Source organism: Oncorhynchus tshawytscha, linkage group LG31, assembly GCF_018296145.1.
Source record: "Oncorhynchus tshawytscha isolate Ot180627B linkage group LG31, Otsh_v2.0, whole genome shotgun sequence".
Lineage (NCBI taxonomy): Eukaryota > Metazoa > Chordata > Actinopteri > Salmoniformes > Salmonidae > Oncorhynchus > Oncorhynchus tshawytscha.
The window spans coordinates 8,938,338-8,960,991 of NC_056459.1; the positions used below are offsets into that span (position 1 = coordinate 8,938,338).

At 42.1% G+C, this 22,654-nt stretch overlaps 1 protein-coding gene across 4 annotated transcripts in view; it reads right to left on the bottom strand.

The window, feature by feature from the left end:
- LOC112233333 (collagen alpha-1(XIV) chain-like) overlaps nt 1-22,654 on the bottom strand; it is a 99,682-nt gene that overhangs the window by 71,028 nt on the left and 6,000 nt on the right. For 3 of the 4 annotated variants that reach the window (XM_042310024.1, XM_042310023.1, XM_042310025.1), the window contains exons 3-10: nt 21,895-22,011; nt 16,410-16,547; nt 16,144-16,236; nt 2,939-3,091; nt 2,495-2,614; nt 2,054-2,218; nt 1,592-1,753; nt 706-993 (exon numbers count right to left, since the gene is read on the bottom strand). In XM_042310024.1, the coding sequence (XP_042165958.1) occupies nt 706-993; nt 1,592-1,753; nt 2,054-2,218; nt 2,495-2,614; nt 2,939-3,091; nt 16,144-16,236; nt 16,410-16,547; nt 21,895-22,011 (1,236 nt within the window). The remainder of the gene's footprint in view (nt 1-705; nt 994-1,591; nt 1,754-2,053; nt 2,219-2,494; nt 2,615-2,938; nt 3,092-16,143; nt 16,237-16,409; nt 16,548-21,894; nt 22,012-22,654) is intronic. The other variant, XM_042310026.1, reaches the window with a different exon arrangement.

Consider the following 22,654-nt stretch of genomic DNA (forward strand, 5'->3'; position numbering starts at 1 on the left):
CATAACCCTTTTGGTTTCATGCATAACCCTTTTGGTTCCAGGTATAACCCTTTTGGTTATAGGTATTATCCTTTTGGTTCCAGGCATAACCCTTCTGGTTCCAGGTAGAACTCTTTTGGGTTCGATAAAGAACCCTTTCACAGAATGTTCTACATAGGGGGCCAAAAGGGTTCTATCTGAAACCAAAAAGGGTTTTTCAAAAGGTTCTCCTATGGGTACAGCTGAATAACCCTTTTGGAACCCTTTTTTCTAAGAGAGTAGGTTTGCTAACCAGTTTTGTAACATGGTAAATGGAGAAACAAAAGTCAAATTGTAAACAATTAAATCAACAGGCGTAACTCACAATTCACACAGCAAAGTAATTTCCATTCCTGTTAACCTGTTTGGCCGAGAGTGGCCACATCCCCTCCCTTAAATTACCGGTCTATAGAAATACATAAATATAGGCCTAAATGCAATACCGGATACTTAAGCGCTCCAAAAGTGAGAGCATTTACAGCATTACTGGATGGCGTAAATTGTCTTTCTTCCACCTCCATCTATATGTCAGTCTGACAGCGGTAGGTTACTCACCACCCCTTTTAACCCCTTTAAGATCATTTGTGTACTTAGTATTCACAGATATCCAAGGGGGATTTCAATGTCCTTCATCAATTTCTAGCCCTCACTAAATCAGAGGAGATTCAGTTTTGTAACTAGACTTACATGTGGTAGCGCTGCCTCGGAGGGCCTCGCTAGCTGAGCTGGCGTAGATGGCGAACACGGCCACCTGGTACTCAGTCAGGGAGAGGAGGTAGTTGAGCACCACTGTGTCCACTGTGCCCTGCACTACCTTCTCCTCGGGCTGGCCCCCGCTGGCAGGGTAGTACACCACCCGGTACTTCTCCACCGTCCCTTGGGCGTGGGTCCACGACACCCGGAAACTCCTGGCTGTCACCTCTGAGGTCACCAGGCCTCTGGGAGAGGCCATGGTGACTTCTGGGCCTCTGTCGCCTGAGAGGATGTAGGGTGGGTGAAGAAAGAGAAAGGGTGAGAGGATGGATTTGTTTGCTTTCATGTGGATTTTTCCAAAATGGCTGAAGTGACATATTTCAAACACTGTTTGTTTGTAAAAAGGGATACTATATGACTAAATGTCTATGATGCTCACCTGTGATGTAACCAGACCTGCGTTCAAATACTGTTCCAAATATCTCAATTACTTTCACATACATTTGAAGTAGGTATTCAGATAGATTTTTGTTGAAAAGACAAGTATATTTTAATGTATTTGGAAATAAACTTGAAAAGTATTTGATAATACTCAAATATACTCCCATGCATTTAACCCAGGTATTTGAAAATAGTATTTGAAATAAGTATTTGAAAATACTGTCAAATCAAATTTGGTAGACTATTTGGTTTTTACAAATAACCATTCAATGAATGACTCAAATAGAAGTACTTGTTTTGGGTTGTGCATTTGAAAATACTCATAACCACAGATTTTAAATACCAGATACTGAAATACACATGTACTTGAACCCAGGTCTGGATTTAACCTTCTCAATTCTCTTTTCTGAATCTACTACTCTTCTTGAATCGGACTCACCTTTGATGGCCTTGTCGAGCTGTTCGACCCGGTCACAGACAGTCCTGGTCAGACGCTCCACGATAGAGCTCATGACGCTGAAGTCGGCCACGTTGTAGACATGCGTCTCCTCTGGAGGCGAGCCGATGGCCTTCAGCTCTTTCTCATCGGCGTTCTTCACACCTTTGCAGAGAAAGAGGTAGAGAGCGTGAAGGAGGAAAAGGGGGAGAGAGAGAGAGCGTGTGAGAGGGAAAGATGATCAGGATGAGTAGAATGAGACATCTCTAGATTACATATCATTACACTGAGCAGGTGTCAGAACACGTGGCTTCACACTCAAACCAGTTTTCATAAATATAAATGTTAAAGGTGAAAGATTGTCCTCCATCCATCAAGAAAAGTGCATCTGCATTCAAGCTATACCTTTAACTACAGAAATATATGAGCATTTAAAGAGAACAAAGATGAGGCTTTGTCTCATACCAATGGCAAACAGCTCTATTCCCGCCTCTCTCAGACTCTGAGCCGGGGGTCTGACATCGTCTTGAGACTTCCCATCTGTGATCAGGATTCCAATTTTGGGAACGCCGGCCCTGGATCCGGACTCAGGTTTATAACTGTTCTCCAGGATGTACGTCAATGCAAGACCTAGAGAGAAGAATATCAGCATACTGTCTAACTCCTGCATACACAGTGGTTCTTGAGGAGTGTCACATACAGTATTAGCATCTTTGTTAGATTATTGGGTTACCTGTCTAAATCTCAAAATGTCATGGAAAACAGATGAATCATGTTATCGGGACATCTAATACAATGTGGTAGAATAAAATAATGAACGTCATTTGTGCCAGGTGGGTAATGTATATTATGTGGAGTTCAGTAGTATTACAGAGTACAGAGGACGAAAGGATTATTTTCTAGTACCCGTCAATGTGTTCCCTCCTTTGTAGGGCAGGTTCTTCACAGCGTCGATGACTGCTTCTTTGGTGGTGAAAGTGTTCAGGTGCCACTCCATCCTGGGGTCACCACTGTACTGGGCCAGACCTGTGAACAGGGTAACACTATGAGCTTCTCTCAACACACATTCACACTCCATTATTGTACTGACGATAATCATTTATTACCCAGATGAAACACAGCAACACAACAACACAGAAACTACAGTACCTGTGACTCCAGTGGGTGGAATAGGCAGGATATGGCCATGGCCATATGGCTAATTGGCTATCACCATCTAATCATGAGCGCTTTAGCAATACTGCTTTCTCATAATTATAATGATGATGACAATGATAGGTAAAAAACATCACCGATGATGATTATGATGATAAAGAAACCAGTAGAATAGATGACAGATTATTTCCAAACCTATCCGTGTCTTGTCAAACTCCACATGGAAGGCGCTAACCAGATTCTCCAGGAACATGCGGACCAGACGGAAGTTTATCCGTCCGATACTCCATGATCCGTCCACCAGGATCACAATATCTGCAATGGCCGGGGTCTTACACATGAACTGCTCTGTAAAGGAAAGAAATACAGACCAAATCTGTTAATACCAACATACTAATGACAAAGCATTAAAACATTAGCCTAGATAAAACACAAGAATGCACAACACACCACTACTGTAGCATAAAGGGGAAAGTAAGGTCACTGAAGAGAGTAACTTATCAAATACAGGTAAACTGAATCAAACAATTAAAATGTTATCATGATTTTTCTAAATTCATTTTTCATTATTTGACGTGCAGCTTAGGTCCAAAGCATTTGTTTATTCAGTTCAAACCATCTTCCCACAAAATTACCTGAAGGACAATTTAGAGTATAATTAATGCTAAATTATTCTGGTGCTTACGAATACACCCAGTCAATGAAAGAAAATATGCCTTAATTAGGTGACATTTTATTTCAACACTTTGCTACATAGCCTTTCACATAATAATATATCTCATTATGCCTCCTCTCACAATCTGTGCCAATCCATTTAAGTAGAGACAGGCCTGTCATTAGAGCACAAACAGACATGACAGCAATGCGCTATTATCCTGATCCAACACACTCAGTGTGAGGGAAAAGCATTGACCCAGAACTCTCTGTGTGGATTCAGAAGGTTTCTGCAGGATATGCACAAACCTGCATTGAATATGCTTATGTATCTTAAGTTCAGGAAAAAACTCTTGACTTTCACAGTTCAGAAAACTGTCAGACTTTCAGTCTTACGCAATAAATAATATACCCGGAATCAAGATTACTATTTTTGTTGTACAGTATATTTCTCCTATACTAACTGATGTGTGTGTGTGAAAATTGTGAAATTGTGTGACCAGCAAAGACACAAATAAGAAAAGGGCAGCAGTTTATTGATTAAAAGCAAAATACTGTAAAAGTGATCCAACATTCCATAACCCTTTATGGTGGATTACAATGATTGATTTCAGATTCTGAATGGTATAGTGCCTTCAGAAAGTATTCACACCCCTTGACTTTTTCCACATTTTGTTGTTACAGCCTGAATTTGAAAATGTATTAAATTTAGATTTATTTTGTCACTGGCCTACAAACAACACCCCATCATTTCAAAGTGTATTTATGTTTTTCCCTTTTTCTATTACAAATTTGATTAGAAATGAAAAGCTTGAATGTCTTGAGTCAATAAGTATTCAACCCCTTTGTTATGTCAAGCCTAAACAAGGTCAGGAGTAAAAACGTGCTTAACAAGTCACATAATAAGTTCCACGGACTCACTCTGTGTGCAATAATAGTGTTTAACATGATTTTTTTAATGACTACCTCATCTCTGTACCCCACACATACAATTATCTGTAAGGTCCCTCAGTCGAGCAGTGGATTTTAACCACAAAGACCAGGGAGGTTTCCAAGGCCTCGCAAAGAAAGGCACCTATTGGTAGATGGGTAAAACATTTACAAAAGCAGACATTAAATATCTCTTTGAGCATGGTGAAGTTATTATTTACACATTGGACAGTGTATCATAACACCCAGTCACTACAAAGATACAGGCGTCATTACTAACTAAGTTAACGGAAATGAAGGAAACAGCTCATTGATTTCACCATGAGGCCAATGGTGACTTTAAAATAGTTAGTTTAATGGTAGTGATAGGGGGAAAAAGGATGGATCAACAACAGTATAGTTACTCTACAAAACTAACCTAATTGACAGTGAAAAGAAAGAAGCCTTATACGGAATAAAAATATTCCAAAACATGCATCCTGTTTGTAACAAGGGACTAAAGTAATACTGAAAAAAATGTGTCAAGGCAATTAACTTTTTGTCCTGAATATAAAGTGTTATGGGGTAAATCCAATACAACACATTACTGAGTACCACTCTCACTCAGTGAATGTGCTAGAAAGCTAAATAGTTAACTAGCTAGGACTCGTTTTGAAAGTTGGATCCTCTTATCCTTTTGAGGCTTTAAAAGTGGCCTTTTCTCCCCAATTTTCCATCTTGTCTCATCGCTGCAACTCCCCAACGGGCTCGGCGAAGTCATGCATCCTCCGAAACATGACCCACCTAACTGCGCTCCTTAACACCCGCCAGCACCAATGCGTCAGAGGAAACACCGTTCAACTGGCGACAGGAGTCAGCCCACCACAAGGAGTCACTAGAGCGCGATGAGCCAAGTAAAGCCCCACCAGCCTAACCCGGACCACGCTGGGCCAATTGTGCGCCGTCCTATGGGACTGCCGGCCACGGCCGGTTGTGGCACAGCCCGGGAATGAACCCAGGTCTGTAGTAATGCCTCTAGCAGTGTGATGCGGTGTCTTAGACCGCTGCACCACTCAGGAAGCCCCGCTGCATAACTTCTGAGTGACAGGAAGCATGAGCACCACCACCAATCAACCTACACCACTGTACACACCCCCGTTACTATGACAACTAGCATAGCCTTGTTAGCAAATGACTGCTGTCTGAACACACACAAATCCAATTTGGTCACTTGTAACTTGCTGTTTGGACAGCCAGTAGTCCAAAACAGATTTGAAAAACAAAACTGATTTTGAGCATTAAGGCCTGAACAAGGCTTTAAAGACTCACTGCTGTAAACGCTGCCAAAGGTGATCCTACAAAGTTTTGACTCAGGGATGTGATTACTTATGTAAGTGAGACCTTTCTGTATTTAATTTTCAATAAATGTGCAAATATAAAATCACTTTGTCATTATGGGGTATTGTTAGTAGATGGGTGAGAAAAATATATTTCATCAATTTTGAATTCAGGCTGTAACACATCAAAATGTGGAATAAGTCAAGTGGTATGAATACTTTCTGAAGGCACTGTATATGCCACTTTTCCCATTGAGCATTCCATGCACACAGCTGCAGTGGTACACAGATTCAGTCTCAGAGTTCGGTGAACAGACATCTTCTGGAAGTTTTGCTCATTATCTCTGGGGAGAGAGAACATACAGAACATCAAGGCAATGTAGAGATCATCATTTAAACATGGTTACAATCAAAAAGGTGTTTCAGTTATCAAATCCATGCAAAACATACACAAATGCAACAGTTGTACATACGTTTTTCATTGGAAAAGAGAGAATATAACTCTATAAAAATATTATCCCCCAGATAAAAAGACTGCTTACCAGGCTGGAACATGTTACGAAACCAAGAGTGGTCTACCTACCACTGAGTGGTCTACCTACAAGTCTGAGTGGTCTACCTACAAGTCTGTACAATCCTGGAGTTTCAGTTTCCAGATTATACCAGAAAACCAATCAATATGTCATCATAATAGATAGACCTTAGTAAAGGAAGTAAAACGTCAAATAACTTTTACAGTATAAAGTGCTTTGTGTGTCAACCTCATAAAATAACCTCCCAAAATTGAATTCTGTTTTCTGAACATTCAATTGGAGGGAACAATTTTGGACTGAGTGAAAGAGCATTGTCTGAGTGCCTTTAATAGCAGGGCAACAAACATAGCCAGGTGGATAGATAGGGGGGAGAGCGAGAGAGAAGGATACTGAAAAGTAGAGAGTTGGATAGTAAGAATGGAGAAAGGGGTGAGGGAGAGATTATTTTAGAACATAGCTATTAGTGGATAACCTCAGGCACTTGTGGCTCTGACGGGTCACAGTGTCAACAGTCAAGGCCAAGGCGGGGTCAGGGTTAAGGCGACTGCGGTAACGCCCTAGGGGGAGAGGGAGCCAAGAGTTCCCATTTCTCCATGTCAAAGCTCCATGCACCTTTCTCTCATCCCATCCAGATTTATAATGTGTGTAATTTACACACACAGAGGAGAGAAGACACCATAACCTCAAGCTAAGGGCCTAACATTCCTCTTAAAAGACATGAAAGGGCAAAATAGTTGTGTGCAGAAGCCAGTTGCAGATTCCACACGTGTGTGTCCAATAGGCAGGTATCCCCAAAGGTCTGCTCATTCATCTACAGTATGAACAAATTGCAGCGTTAAAGTGATGGATTAGTGAAAGCTACTTATGACAAAAGTGACACGTGCACACACATACGCACACACACATTTATTCCTATAAATAATCAAGTAAGAAGAATATAAAATCCTGTCACATATACCATGAATGTACGCAACTACAACTACCGCAACAACTCCAAACGAACTACTATAGCCCCCTCTGACAATAATAGATGTGATCAGCCAGTGGAGCTCAACACCAACCCTCCCCCCATACCCCAATAGCAAATCAAACCCTAATCATCTCATAGGGTTGACATTATTCACAGGAGCTGTCTTCGAGGAGCTCCACCATACAGGAGAATAATTGCATCACGCAGACCATACCATCATGAGGAATCTCCATGCTTCCCTCCCACAGGCATCTCACAGACAAGAGGCAATAAATACAAGCCTCAAAATAGCCAAGCTAGTTGTCTCTGAATTCTATACTAGTATATGGAATATTGGAATATGTGGCTAAAATATGTAAGGGTTTAGATATGGGCAGTGCCTTATTAATAGTGATGGGATGGTGTATGCATTCATTATTCCTTAGGGGGTCGAGGTGGATTTTCCCTCACGCATTTCTATAAACAATGCAGGTATAGGCTAATGTCTTTCGATGGGTAATTTTAAAAAGAATCAACTTAAAATCTACTTCAGCCTCTGCCTGATAAAGGTTGTTGTGACAGAAAAATCACCTTGTTCAAAGCCTTTTGTCCAATAAAATCCAAAATGTGTCTACAGAATGTATGGCCTTCTGTCTGCATATTTCCACCATACCTCATCATACCATAAGCCTATTTGTGAAGATGTTAAGCTGAGAGGCCATACGGCCACACTCCCAGTGAGTGATGGGACTACAGCGACTGGGGCAGAGTGGAACAGGTAAAACCTCACCTCTGGGTATTGGCTTTGTGATTGTGAGGCGATGCAACATATGGAGAAAGGGCCACGCTGTCGATCGAGCGAAGATTAACAAGTAACATCTGTCAGCATCATCCGGCAGAGAACAAACAATGAACAGACAATGTGACATCGTTCAGACGTTGTCGTGGGAACCCGGGGGAAATTACTGTAAGCCAGATGCATCCTGCGAATATTCAAATGCACTTCTGTCGCTAGAAACAGTTAACAACAGACGGGAAGTGTTGGGTGATGTGACAGGACCTGTGTGCGTGTGTTTAAGAGTGAGAATGTGTGTGTGTGTGTGTGTGTGTGTGTGTGTGTGTGTGTGTGTGTGAGAGACCTCTCAGAAAGTGTAATGAATGATGAATGATGCTGGTCAACAGAGGCCAATTCCTCCAGACCATATGGACGTAATCACATGGGATCTTCTCTCTGGCGGGGGTTAACTAGGTGCCTTTAAACTGGTGCCTGCCTACCCGCCTGAGAGCATCTGTCACCTGTCACATTCCTATCCCCTCCAAATGACTCTGTTTCAATGTCAAGTTACATTGATGGAGCTTTTGCTCCATGCTTCATAACTCAGTAAAGCCTGCACTTACATTAATGGAATCCCAGACTCTCTCTGGCTAGGCTACAGCCCTCTTTTGCTCACTTTCAATTTGGCTATATGAACAGTACATCCGTCTGCGATGAGGCATGCTTTGTTGATTCATCATGGTTTTGTAGAATGGGGAAATTAAATTGCGTTGAGTTGTTTATTTATTGCTGATTTTGTACATAATAAATGCTGTAAGTTTGCAGTGGTATGCAATGTATCCATCAGCTAGAGCGGGGATGGGCAACTGGAGGCCCGCGGCTCCCCTTTTGTAAGTCCGCGGATCAATAGTAGAATACACAAGGTGCAATTTTGAAAATTGGTTGTGCATCAGCAGTTTTTCTCTTGTTATGTCAGTCACTGACAGTCACTCAAATAGCACAACAAAATTTAGCTTTGAGCCCCCAAAAGGCTACGGCCGACTCTGACTGCATGTGTGGGTATAGATGTGGGTACGCAGCCCCGCGATCCACTGCGGCCCCTCAAGATGAGTTCAGATTTTTTTGTGGCCTCCAACCCCATCAATGTTGGCCATCCCTGATCTAGAGCCATATAGAGTAAACGGGTTCCTTTCACAACAAGCTGACTGACCGAGCCAGCCAGGTATTTTTTTGTGCCATGAAACTGTTATAAAACCTGTCATAACACCATCCTATGAATGACACAATGCCTGTCTCAATAGGAAGTAGTATACCTAGTATCCCTATCTCACTCATCATTTTTTGACTGATCGCTGTCATTTCCGGTCACAACTTGCAGACTTGTTTACGTGCTGTTGTGTGTTTTGTTGCCAACCTTACTTTGCTACCTGACAACTTTACAGTTTTACTTTTTAATTACCATTTATATTTTTTGTTTTTCCCTCACTCAACTTTTTATCATTAAACTTTTTCACTCCGGACGCTTTATCTGGACATGGTTCGTCAGGACCTCCAACAGCCGAAGCTAAGTAGTAACATTAACATGATGCCTTCTAATTGCAATCGCTGTACTCATAATATACAGGAGAACGGTCGCCTTATGGCTAGGATAGCTGTGCTGCAAGCCCAGCTTCAGACGCAATCGTTAGGCAAGGGTAATTTCAGTGTAGGAAAGGATGAAACAGCGTCTGTGCCACCAGTAAGTACAGATAGTAACGTTCGTATAAATCCCCTCGCACGGTCCCCGCAGCCGGACAACTTTCTCATGTCTTCTGGAGGGAAATGCTTTAGGAATGCTCAACCGGTGTCGCTCATTCAGCTGACAGAAACTTTCAACCGGTTCTCCCCATTAAGCAGCGAGTCAGAGTCAGACGCTGAGCCTTCTCTGGTCTTTACTCCTCCTGTACGGGGTCTGAGACGCCGAAGCCTCCCACCATTAGCTCTGACAAATTAAAAACCCTAGTCATTGGCGACTCCATTACCCGCAGCATTAGACTTAAAACGAATCATCCAGCGATTATACACTGTTTACCAGGAGGCAGGGCTACTGATGTTAAGGCTAACCTGAAGATGGTGCTGGCTAAAGCTAAAACTGGCAAGTGTAGAGAGCATAGGGATATTGTTATCCACGTCGGCAAAAATTATGTTAGGATGAAACAGTCAGAGGTCACCAAGCGCAACATAGCTTCAGCGTGTAAATCAGCTAGAAAGATGTGTCGGTATCGAGTAATTGTCTCTGGCCCCCTCCCAGTTAGGGGGAGTGATGAGCTCTCACAACTCAATCGCTGGTTGAAAACTATTTTTTGCCCCTCCCAAAAGATAGAATTTGTAGATAATTAGCCCTCTTTCTGGGACTCACCCACAAACAGGACCAAGCCTGGCCTGTTGAGGAGTGACGGAAATTTCAATTCACCAACAAAAAAAGAAACAGTTTTCGTCTTTTGAGCTTCTAGTCATGAAATCTATGCAGCCTACTCAATCACTTTTTATAGCTACTGTTTAAAGGCCTCCTGGGCCATATACAGCATTCCTCACTGAGTTCCCTGAATTCCTATCGGACCTTGTAGTCATAGCAGATAATATTCAAATTTTTGGTGACTTTAATACTCACATGGAAAATTCCACAGACCCACTCCAAAAGGCTTTTGGAGCCATCATTGACTCAGTGGGTTTTGTCCAACATGTCTCCGGACCGACTCACTGCCACAGTCATACTCTGGACCTAGTTTTGTCCCATGGAATAAATGTTGTGGATGTTAATGTTTTTCCTCATAATCCTGGACTATCGGATAACCATTTTATTACGTTTGCAATCGCAACAAGTAATCTCCTCAGACCCCAACCAAGGAGCATCAAAAGTCCTGCTATAAATTCTCAGACAACCGAAAGATTCCTTGATGCCCTTCCAGACTCCCTCGGCCTACCCAAGGATGTCAGAGGACAAAAATCAGTTAACCACCTAACTGAGAAACTAAATTAACCTTGCGCAATACCCTAGATGCAGTTGCACCCCTAAGAACATTTGTCATAAGAAACTAGCTCCCTGTTATAGAGAAAATACCCGAGCTCTGAAGCAAGCTTCCAGAAAATTGGAACGGAAATGGCGTCACACCAAACTGGAAGTCTTCCGACTAGCTTGGAAAGACAGTACCGTGCAGTATCGAATAGCCCTCACTGCTGCTCGATCATCCTACTTTTCCAACTTAATTGAGGAAAATAAGAACAATCCAAAATGTATTTTTGATACTGTCGCAAAGCTAACTAAAAAGCAACATTCCCCAAGAGAGGATGGCTTTCACTTCAGCTGTAATAAATTCATGAACTTCTTTGAGGAAAAGATCATGATCATTAGAAAGCAAATTACGGACTCCTCTTTAAATCTGCGTATTCCTCAAAAGCAATTAATCTTGATGGTTGTGCAGTCGTCTCAAATAAAACTGTGAAGGACCTCGGCATTACTCTGGACCCTGATCTCTCTTTTGACGAACATATCAACATTCAAGGACAGCTTTTTTCCATTTACGTAACATTGAAATAATCAGAAATTGTCTGTCCCAAAAATTATGCAGAAAAATTAATCCATGCTTTTGTTACTTCTAGGTTAGATTACAGCAATGCTCTACTTTCCAGCTACCCGGATAAAGCATTAAATAAACTGCAGTTAGTGCTAAATACAGCTGATAGAATCTTGACTAGAACCAAAAAATGTGATCATATTACTCCAGTGCTAGCCTCCCAACACTGGCTTCCTGTTAAGGCAAGGGCTGATTTCAAGGTTTTACTGCTAACCTACAAAGCAGTACATGGGCTTGCTCCTAACTATCTTTCCGATTTGGTCCTGCCGTACATATCTACACACACGCTACGTTCACAAGACGCAGGACTCCTAATTGTCCCTAGAATTTCTAAACAAACAGCTGGAGGCAGGGCTTTCTCCTATAGAGCTCCATTTTTATGGAATGGTCTGCCTACCCACGTGAGAGACGCAGACTCGGTCTCAACCTTTAAGTCTTCATTGAAGACTCATCTCTTCAGTAGGTTCTTATGATTGAGTGTAGTCTGGCCCAGGAGTGTGAAGGTGAATGGAAAGTCACTGGAGCAACGAACCGCCCTTGCTGTCTCTGCCTGGCCAGTTCCCCTCTGTACACCGGTTCCCCTCTGTCCACTCTGCCTCTAACCCTATTACAGGGGCTGAGTCACTGGCTTACTGGTTCTCTTCCATGCTGTCCCTAGGAGGGGTGTGTCACTTGAGTGGGTTGAGTCACTGACGCGGTCTTCCTGTCTGGGTTGGCGCCACCCCCTTGGGTTGTGCTGTGGCTGAGATCTTTGTGGGCTATACTCGGCCTTGTCTCAGGATGGTAAGTTGGTGGTTGAAGATATCCCTCTAGTGGTGTGGGGGCTGTGCTTTGGCAAAGTGGGTGGGGTTATATCCTGCCTGTTCGGCCCTGTCTGGGGGCATCATCGGATGGGGCCACAGTGTCTCCTGACAGTGTCACCCCTCCTGTCTCAGCCTCCAGTATTTATGCTGCAGTAGTAGGGCTAGGGTCAGTCTGTTATATCTGGAGTATTTCTCCTGTTTTATCCGGTGTCCTGTGTGAATTTAAGTATGCTCTCTCTAATTCTCTCTTTATCTCTTTCTTTCTCTCTCTCGGAGGACCTGAGCCCTAGGACCATGCCTCAGGACTACCTGGCATGATGACTCCTTGTTGTCCCCAGTCCACCTGGCCGTGCTGCTGCTCCAGTTTCAACTGTTCTGCCTGCGGCTATGGAACCCTGACCTGTTCACTGTGATTACTATTATTTGACCATGCTGGTCATTTATGAACATTTGGCCATGTTCTGTTATAATCTCCACTCGGCACAGCCAGAAGAGGACTGGCCACCCCTCATATCATGGTTCCTCTCTAGGTTTCTTCCTAGGTTTTGGCCTTTCTAGGGAGTTTTTCCTAGCCACCGTGCTTCTACACCTGCATCGCTTGCTGTTTGGGGTTTTAGGCTGGGTTTCTGTACAGCACTTTGATATATCAGCTGATGTAAGAAGGGCTACATGAATACATTTGATTTGATTTAGTGTCCAGCATAGAAGTTCCAATGCTCCATTTGTCCATGAAATTATTTTCACTTAACAGTTTTCCTGCAAGTCTTAAATGGACAGCATAAAGGCTGAATATCAAAGGTACTATACAGCCTGTTACCAAACAAATTAATTAGAAGGAATTATAAATTAACATTGATGGAATCCTGTGCCTTTGACACCGAACAGAGAAGTCCAACAGTTGTACTAGTTCAGCCTTCAAAACCATGTCTGTGACTGTGCCCATGGTTACAGAGATACTGTAGCTATATTATTTTACCTTGGGTTGTTCTTATGTCTTATGAAAACACTTTGTTTTCCAGACAGCCAAGAGAATTAGGAAAGTAATCCATGCCTGTTAGTGCTGAATTAGTGAAAACTGTCACATTTTTATCCACTACTGCACAGATATTCAATCACATCTTAACCAACAGAAAGGCAAGATAACGATGTCCTCCTTCACTAAACATGGCCTCAAACGATACCACTACCATTACATCTTCTGTCCGCATCTCTTAGCTGTTATTCATGAGACTAGAGAGAACCTCTCTGTCCTCTAAGCAGCCCTGTCTGTAGGCTACTGGAGACCACTAAAAGTCTTTCATGCTTAAAATATAACCTGTGGTTCCTGGGGGCGACAGTACAGCTCGTTAGGGTCCCCTGATGAGTGGGGGACATCAGGAGCAAGCTGTGATCTCATTATCTCGCCGGCCTCTCCGGATACGGTCCAATTGCCTCCGTGTGAACAAATGACCGTGTAATTAAAGTTAAACAAATGGGACATGTCATCGCAGCGTAATACTGTCTGGTTGTACCACTTCCCCAACCACCTGCTAGTTAAGGGACATTGAGGAGGCGTAATATTTTCCTTGACCCCAACGCGACAGGGCAGATAAGGTAATGCTAACTTGAGCAGGTAGCAGGAACTGAAAGCAGTCTAGCTGAAAGGTAAAGGATATGGTCTGGTACTGGTTGCGGTTATCGGTTCAGATATACTGGTAACTGCTAATGCTGCTGCCTATAGAATATACCTAAAAGCTGGCATTGGAAGCACAAACTGGAATGAAATTAAGAGGTTAAGTAATGCCTATGATAATGTTATGGCACTGTAATATACCACACAGCACACGCCCATAACCGTCTATTCCTCTTGAGCCAAAAGGGGCTGAAAATAAATTTGTCATTCATAAATTACGCCATTTTATGCTTTAACTGACTGACACCAATCATTTTTCTGCTCAATAATGTGTCAATGAACCCCGAGCCCCTGCACAACATAAGCGCTGCCATGGTGACGCATGAGTCATCTGGCCTTAATCACTTGTATATGTCCCTTATGACACCACCGCCATGCCGAAAGTGGCCCCAGAAGTTTGGCCCCAGAATATTCAATTAGGGCATCAATATCAGGGTCCAGTATCCTTCCTGGGACCAGTTCAGAGAGGATATACATGGAGCTAAGTGCTAGGTTGTGTGGGACTGAGGCATCTGCCAGGCCTTGGGCACACCTGTATGCCCTCTGGCAGCCCTGCACACCCAGGCAGGCAGGCAAGCAGGCAGGGAGCTACAGGGGCTTTACTTACCAAGGCTGGAGACATCCTTGAACGGGCCCCACGATAACATAGCAACGGTATTCTGAGAGTGTGGGCAAGGAGATAGCTGCCTGTGTCAATTGTCTACATGCAATGGATAGAGCGAGGGAGAGTGCAGAGGGAGGGAGAAAGAGAAAAAGGAGAGAAACAGCGAGGAGGAATAAATGAGAGCTTGAGAGGAAAAGAAAGAGGAGGAAAAGAGAGAAAGAAGATGGAGTGAGGGAGAAACCAAAGCAGCATCATTATATCTTGAGTTAGTTTCCCCCTTCTGTCTTTTACCCATAGGCATTTTAGAGACGGCAGGTGATCCATCGCAGATCTCAAAGCACCACAGGGATCCTTACACCACATTCCATAATTGCAAAGCCTTCCCTCAACTACTTTTTGACACCTCGGCCAAATCATAGCTCTTTATGCCAGAAACACAGACGAGGTCCAGGTCGCCATGAGACACACACACCACAGGAGTTTTATAAACACTGTTACTCTCTTTGTCTGAAAACAAACTCCTAAATCTCCCACTAATAGCCTGTTTCAGCCCACCAACAGCTCTTACAAAATCAGTTTTTTTTAAATAACGCTGAATACAGGCAAGTTGCAATAATGTGGCAGAAATTTGTTTTCTTGCAGACAACTCTGTTCAGACACTTTGAGATCAATCTGTTGCAAAGAATCAATACTTAGTCCCTTACATCTCTTTTATCTGTTTGAACAAGTGTTAAAACACCTCTGCAACTATTGCATACATAACATCTGTAAGGGTAAAGGTTATTTCATTTGGGGCTGAATCCTCCTATTCAGTATTAGCCCTGAGACATAGCTGTAGACTCCTATGACACTACTTCTTTCTATCAGGGTTAAGGCACTATTTATTTGATGTAATGTATGTGTGTATTCTACTGTTGTTTCTTCTCTGAAAATTGTATAGACATCTACAACCATGTTTGGTGGTTCGTGATGACTGTTGGTAAACTTAGTCATTCCTGTTTTTAGATCCTGGGCGATAATTTGTCATGACAGATTTATAACAACGTCATGCTCATTTTAAAAGGAAAATAGTTCAGGTTTACCTTGGTTTTGTGCAACACAGCAATCACAAATAGATCATTGCTCCAAAATGCTTTGAAATGATCTGTGCTTATTTTTAATTGACCATTTTCCAACCCTGAACTTTCCTTCAAAGTCTACTTGAAATGAAGCACATTGCAGTTGTTTCTCCAAAGAGCGAGTGGGAATGAGGATCACATTCAAGGCCTTTCTTCTTCAGAAAAGTTCAAACAAAAATATCACAAGGGCAATGTTTTCTAATTGTCGCATCCACTTCCAATGACAAATGTACAGCAGTCCACTCCACCGCCAGGGATAGCCTCAGCACCAACCAAGAGGCCTCTGGAGCTCAAACTTACTTGTGTGTAGTCAAGTGAATCTTCTCTATGCTGAGATCCTGGTTGAAATCCAGGTTTGGAATTGCGATTTGAAGACTGAGCCACAGCAATTTCCAGATTTCAGAGGTTGGTCACTCATACCTTCCACCTTACCTTCAGATATCTCATTGTTCTCCTCAGTGACACTGGTGTCTTTCTGTTTTTTGGGTCGTACATTCTGGGGCTGTACGTTCTCATTGTCAGGCTCTGAAAGTTGGGCAGAAACAAACCAAACACATTTCCATTGACACATTATACTGTAGAATACATTTTGTCAAAGATGTTAGAACAATGGCAATCACACAGATCAACTATTTCCTTTGATAAACAACCTCATGAAAGCATAGAATAAGCTGTAAAAGTTAAAAGGCTCTTCTCACTCTTAAATGTTCCTTGAAGTGGCTTGCTCTCCTGAGCACCTTTCACAGCAGTGACCTTGACTGTGTACAACTTTCTGGGGTCAATGTCTATGATCACTTTGGCTTCCTTTTTTGTAATCTCTAGTTCAGTCTCTGCATCTGTAATTGGAAGAAAGTAACAAACAAGACCAAACTTAGAAATTGATTTCACTTGTGTTCTGATTTGTTTATTAAATGCATTCTATTGAAAATTAGTTTATCATAATAAAAAGAGTTTAAAAAAAAAAAAATCATTTTCAATGAGACTTTTTTGAAATCTCCTTTTCAGGTGAAATGTCAGGAATGACAATGATGTTGAGTTGACGTGCTGGTCGCAATGAAGGATACTACTGCTACGGGGGTATATTGGCAGTAAACGAACTAGTCAGCGGCTAAACGGCTGCTGCAGGACAAGTAAAGAGAGGCCTCCGCGCTCCAACACACCTGAATTATTTTAAGCAGTACCCACAGCACATGAAGAACCTCAGTTGGACTCACTCAACTGTCTCTCTCTTCAAAAACAACTTAACAGGGCTGTTTGTAAAAAAAAAAACAGGAGAATGCTCTCACAGTGTCGCCTACTGATTCAAAATCCATTTAGATCAATTGACACTGGCAGAGCATTGAAGCACTTAAGGTAATGTAGCTAAGTAGCTAAAATGTACTATTTATGCATTGACCTTAGGTTTCGTCATTCTTGTTCTGCATATCAGAACAGAACTACGGAATTACAATTATCATGACATTTAACACTCATATTTCACATGTTCACTGACACGTACAGTTCCTCCTTTATTACAATTATGGTACATCTGCTTTGCATGACCTGAAGGCAACACGTTGCAAATGGAAGTGAGTGGGCATGTAGTAGAAATGGGGGTGTCATACCTTGCCAGATCTTGTTTAAAGATGATTCAAAAAACTATGTAATGAGGGGGTGTGTCCATCATAGGTCATTCATAGGCATTATTGACCAATACTTCCGAATGTACCACAGCATACTTGAAAACCACTGATTGTTTTATATTTTTCAGCAAAATGTCTGTGTTGATACAGCACACTCCGTATACATGATACATAATGCATCAGAAATGCACAGTGGTCACACTTACAGTGCCTTGCGAAAGTATTCGGCCCCCTTGAACTTTGCGACCTTTTGCCACATTTCAGGCTTCAAACATAAAGATATAAAACTGTATTTTTTTGTGAAGAATCAACAACAAGTGGGACACAATCATGAAGTGGAACGACATTTATTGGATATTTCAAACTTTTTTAACAAATCAACAACTGAAAAATTGGGCGTGCAAAATTATTCAGCCCCCTTAAGTTAATACTTTGTAGCACCACCTTTTGCTGCGATTACAGCTGTAAGTCGCTTGGGGTATGTCTCTATCAGTTATGCACATCGAGAGACTGAAATTTTTTCCCATTCCTCCTTGCAAAACAGCTCGAGCTCAGTGAGGTTGGATGGAGAGCATTTGTGAACAGCAGTTTTCAGTTCTTTCCACAGATTCTCGATTGGATTCAGGTCTGGACTTTGACTTGGCCATTCTAACACCTGGATATGTTTATTTTTGAACCATTCCATTGTAGATTTTGCTTTATGTTTTGGATCATTGTCTTGTTGGAAGACAAATCTCCGTCCCAGTCTCAGGTTTTTGCAGACTCCATCAGGTTTTCTTCCAGAATGGTCCTGTATTTGGCTCCATCCATCTTCCCATCAATTTTAACCATCTTCCCTGTCCCTGCTGAAGAAAAGCAGGCCCAAACCATGATGCTGCCACCACCATGTTTGACAGTGGGGATGGTGTATTCAGGGTGATGAGCTGTGTTGCTTTTACGCCAAACATAACGTTTTGCATTGTTGCCAAAAAGTTCCATTTTGGTTTCATCTGACCAGAGCACCTTCTTCCACATGTTTGGTGTGTCTCCCAGGTGGCTTGTGGCAAACTTTAAACAACACTTTTTATGGATATCGTTAAGAAATGGCTTTCTTCTTGCCACTCTTCCATAAAGGCCAGATTTGTGCAATATACGACTGATTGTTGTCCTATGGACAGAGTCTCCCACCTCAGCTGTAGATCTCTGCAGTTCATCCAGAGTGATCATGGGACTCTTGGCTGCATCTCTGATCAGTCTTCTCCTTGTATGAGCTGAAGGTTTAGAGGGACGGCCAGGTCTTGGTAGATTTGCAGTGGTCTAATACTCCTTCCATTTCAATATTATCGCTTGCACAGTGCTCCTTGGGATGTTTAAAGCTTGGGAAAACTTTTTGTATCCAAATCCGGCTTTAAACTTCTTCACAACAGTATCTCGGACCTGCCTGGTGTGTTCCTTGTTCTTCATGAAGCTCTCTGTGCTTTTAACGGACCTCTGAGACTATCACAGTGCAGGTGCATTTATACGGAGACTTGATTACACACAGGTGGATTGTATTTATCATCATTAGTCATTTAGGTCAACATTGGATCATTCAGAGATCCTCACTGAACTTCTGGAGAGAGTTTGCTGCACTGAAAGTAAAGGGGCTGAATAATTTTGCACGCCCAATTTTTCAGTTTTTGATTTGTTAAAAAAGTTTGAAATATCCAATAAATGTCGTTCCAATTCATGATTGTGTCCCACTTGTTGTTGATTCTTCACAAAAAAATACAGTTTTATATCTTTATGTTTGAAGCCTGAAATGTGGCAAAAGGTCGCAAAGTTCAAGGGGGCCGAATACTTTCGCAAGGCACTGTACCTTACCCTGAATCTTATAACAGTCAAGTCAATGTGCATTTTTAAACCTGACGAAGATGGGAGTGTAAGGGCTCTATTTTCGGCTGGTGTTAAGCCAGCGCAATGTCAAAATCACGCTCATTGGCAATTTAGACCGGCGCTCGGCTCCTTTCAAACACATGCGCCAGGATTGGTAATTTACCTTTATTATATGAGCTCTCTTGCGCTGAGGTGGGAGGGGTGGCAAAGTGTGTCCTTAAAAACGTACACCAAAGTGCCAATTTCAGGCAGCGCTGGTGGGGATATTTAAGAACAACCAAAAGCTGGTCTTAGCAGTAACGACATGGATTTTGACAGCAGAAACGCAGCCTATCCTTCCGTGATGTACAGAGCCCATATGCGCAAATATGCACATGGAACAAGAGAGGTGTTCTTTTTGTGTCCCTAAACCTCAACCTCATTTCCTTTCATTTGATTAAAATCCAAGCATTGCTTCCCCTCCTCTCAATGAAGGCTGTTTTTTTTGTCCTGCCCAATGCATTCAGTAAGTACCCAAGACTATTGATTAAGGGTTTGGCCCATGAGACCGCTTTGAAATACATCTTAATCACCAAAGATGTATTAAAAGATCATATTTGGGAGCAGTAAAAATAAAAATGTGAGCGGATATCCCCTTTTTATTTATATTTCTTATCCTGGCCATGCATTAGCCAAGGAGACTATTGATAAAGGGTTTCTAAAATAATGGTCTACTTGTGAAGCTTTTGCCATCATGCTTTTGCATTATTCACAATTCACATAGGCCTAACTGCAGTGAGACTCCATTCAGCTTGTATTCATCCCCATTTCCAAAGAGCGCCTCTTGTCTGGCTACCAAAGACGTGCTCCGTCAAAACATATTCAAATGATTCAGTCAGTCCTATAACACCATATCAAGGGTAGGCCTAGGCTATATCTTGCTTATTGAGAACATGCCTCACACATACAAAACAATTTATGGGATGCATAAATACATTTAGGCCGATGTTCGTTGAAGCCAATTTCAACAATGTTGACTGTCAATTACTCATTACTGTAGCATATGCTATTTAATAAATGTAATATCAATCCACAATGGACTAGGATGAGAATATTTCGTGCCCCCTGCCAAATTGACAACAATGCAAAGACTGTCAATAACCTAAAGAACTTGTCACTGCATGCAGTATCAAGCCATGAAGCGTATTGATTGGCCAAGTCCTCATCACACCTCCAATGTATGTATTAATCAAACCCTAACCCTTTCGTGCCACTACCAGCTACTACGGCTATAATTCTGGTTGTGAAAATAGCAAAAATATTTCTGACACACCCCTAAACCTATAGAGCTACTGCCAGTGCTAAGATTTACCATTACATTGGGTTTGTTAAAATAGAGCCCTAAGTGTTGGAGAAGGGAGTAAGAGTTATTACCCACAATCCAGTGCTGCATTCAATTCCACCCCAATCATGATGATTTGTGTATGTCTGCGGGTGTCACCCTCTGTCAAAGCAAGTCTTCTTCAACGAACAAAGGCTCACTGACTAGCCTCTCTCAGGAGCTCCCATTTCAACCCACACGTAATATAAAAACTCTGACTGACTCCGCAATTGGAATGCCATTCTGAGCAATGACAAACACTGAACTGCAGGGGTGGAGAGAAAGAGAGAAGAGGGAAATCAGACTTGGTTTCAAATAGCATTAGTTTTCTTTAAAATACTAAAATACTTCCGCTGCGCTAGATTGAGCTTGCCTGGTGCAAAGGAACCAACGGAATAACCCCAAAAGGGCAAGACTCGCCACCCGTACTCCAGGTAGGCTCGATCAAAAGCTCATAGCATTTAAAAAGACAAACAAATACTATTTGAACCCAGGTCTGGAAGAAAAGGTTGAAATATCCTCCATTCTGCAGCTGGCATGAAGAGAAGTTCACCAGAGGAAGCCAGCTTGGTGGGGAAATGTGCTCGTTCAGCAGGGTGCCAGGGGTGGGATGAGATTGTGTCCCATGCCCAGGCTGGCCTCAGGCAGTTTAGATACAGCTGCTTCTGCTCTGCTCACTGAGTCTTATCTGACGCTTACTCCATTATCTTGATCAACACCAACTCAAGGCCAGGCAAGCCACTGAAGCTACAGCTTCAAGCAAGGACAAAGTAAAAGCCATGGTAGAATGTCATGGAGTCTATCTATATATTGAGAATGGGCCATTTATTAATATGTTTCCTTAAGAACAACTTGAGAAGTGAAATGGTAGGCTGTACTACACAGTGAGTCACCTAATAGGTGTATCAATCATAGTGATTATTATAGATTACAAAATCGATGTTTGGGGTTAATTTCTCATCGTGACTATAAAATACAGGAAAATCACACACTCTGAAGTACTCCTATTTCTTTACTGCAAGTGCACACCAAAAACATTGGCTCTCTCACTGCAATAAGAAAATGGGTGTACAAAAGTGTGTGCCACTCTCCTCTTTTCTTCATGAGTATTACCCATCAGTCTGTGTTCTTCAACTCCGACTCCAACTATCATGACTATAGTCAAACCTCCAGAAGACATTCATGTCATAGGAGATGAGTAATAACCCATCTGATGTTTAGTTGATATGTAATTATGTTTTCTACACTGCAAGTATAAAGCTGTTGTGAAACACGCAACATAAGTTAGACAGCCTCCTTCAGGGCCGAATCGTAACTTGATCGTTCGTTCTCATTGCTGGACCTTACCTGACTGTGTGCTATAAATAAATCTGTAGCTTTCAAATTCTCCTTTCGGTTCTTTCCATGACACATGCAGCTGGGTTGCGCTCAGGACTTTGAAACGAAGTCTTCGTGGGGTGGCAACTAGACAAAAAAAGACAGAAAACACAGTTTTACAATAACTGACTAACTCAAGAAGCGTTTGTATATAGTATTCAAAAGTAATATTGAATGCATGGTTAATGACACCAAGACAGTGGTTGGAGTTCAATGAGGCGTAAAAACCAATGTTTTTGGAGAAAAAAATTCTCCAAATTCAGTAACTAGCAGAGTGTGAAGGGTTTGGGGATTTTTTTTGCCAATGGAAATGCATGAAACTCAAGATTCCCCAGTTAAAAGTGATTATGAAACAGTTAGATTGAACTCCAGCCAGTGTTTGGCGAGGTAACAGGCACTCTCCATCTGTGTTTGAACAGTCCTAAAAGATTGAATCTTGGCCAATTAAAAAGATACAGATTCAAAGAGTACCACAGATGTCACAAAAAAGCAAAGTCACATTCTCTCCCTTCCTTTGCCATTGATAGCTCTCATATCTCTTTTGGCGGGGGGTCTTTTGTGAAGCACTTATCTCAGCACCAAAGTACCATCCCCGATCTCATCATGATTGCATTTCACCGGAGCAGTCGAATTGAGATTGTATTACAAAGAGTGTGCTCTTTACTTTGAGGCCTTTTCAGAGTAGAATGTGCCTTTTTTTTCAATTGCAGCAGCGACAAATTGAAAGGCA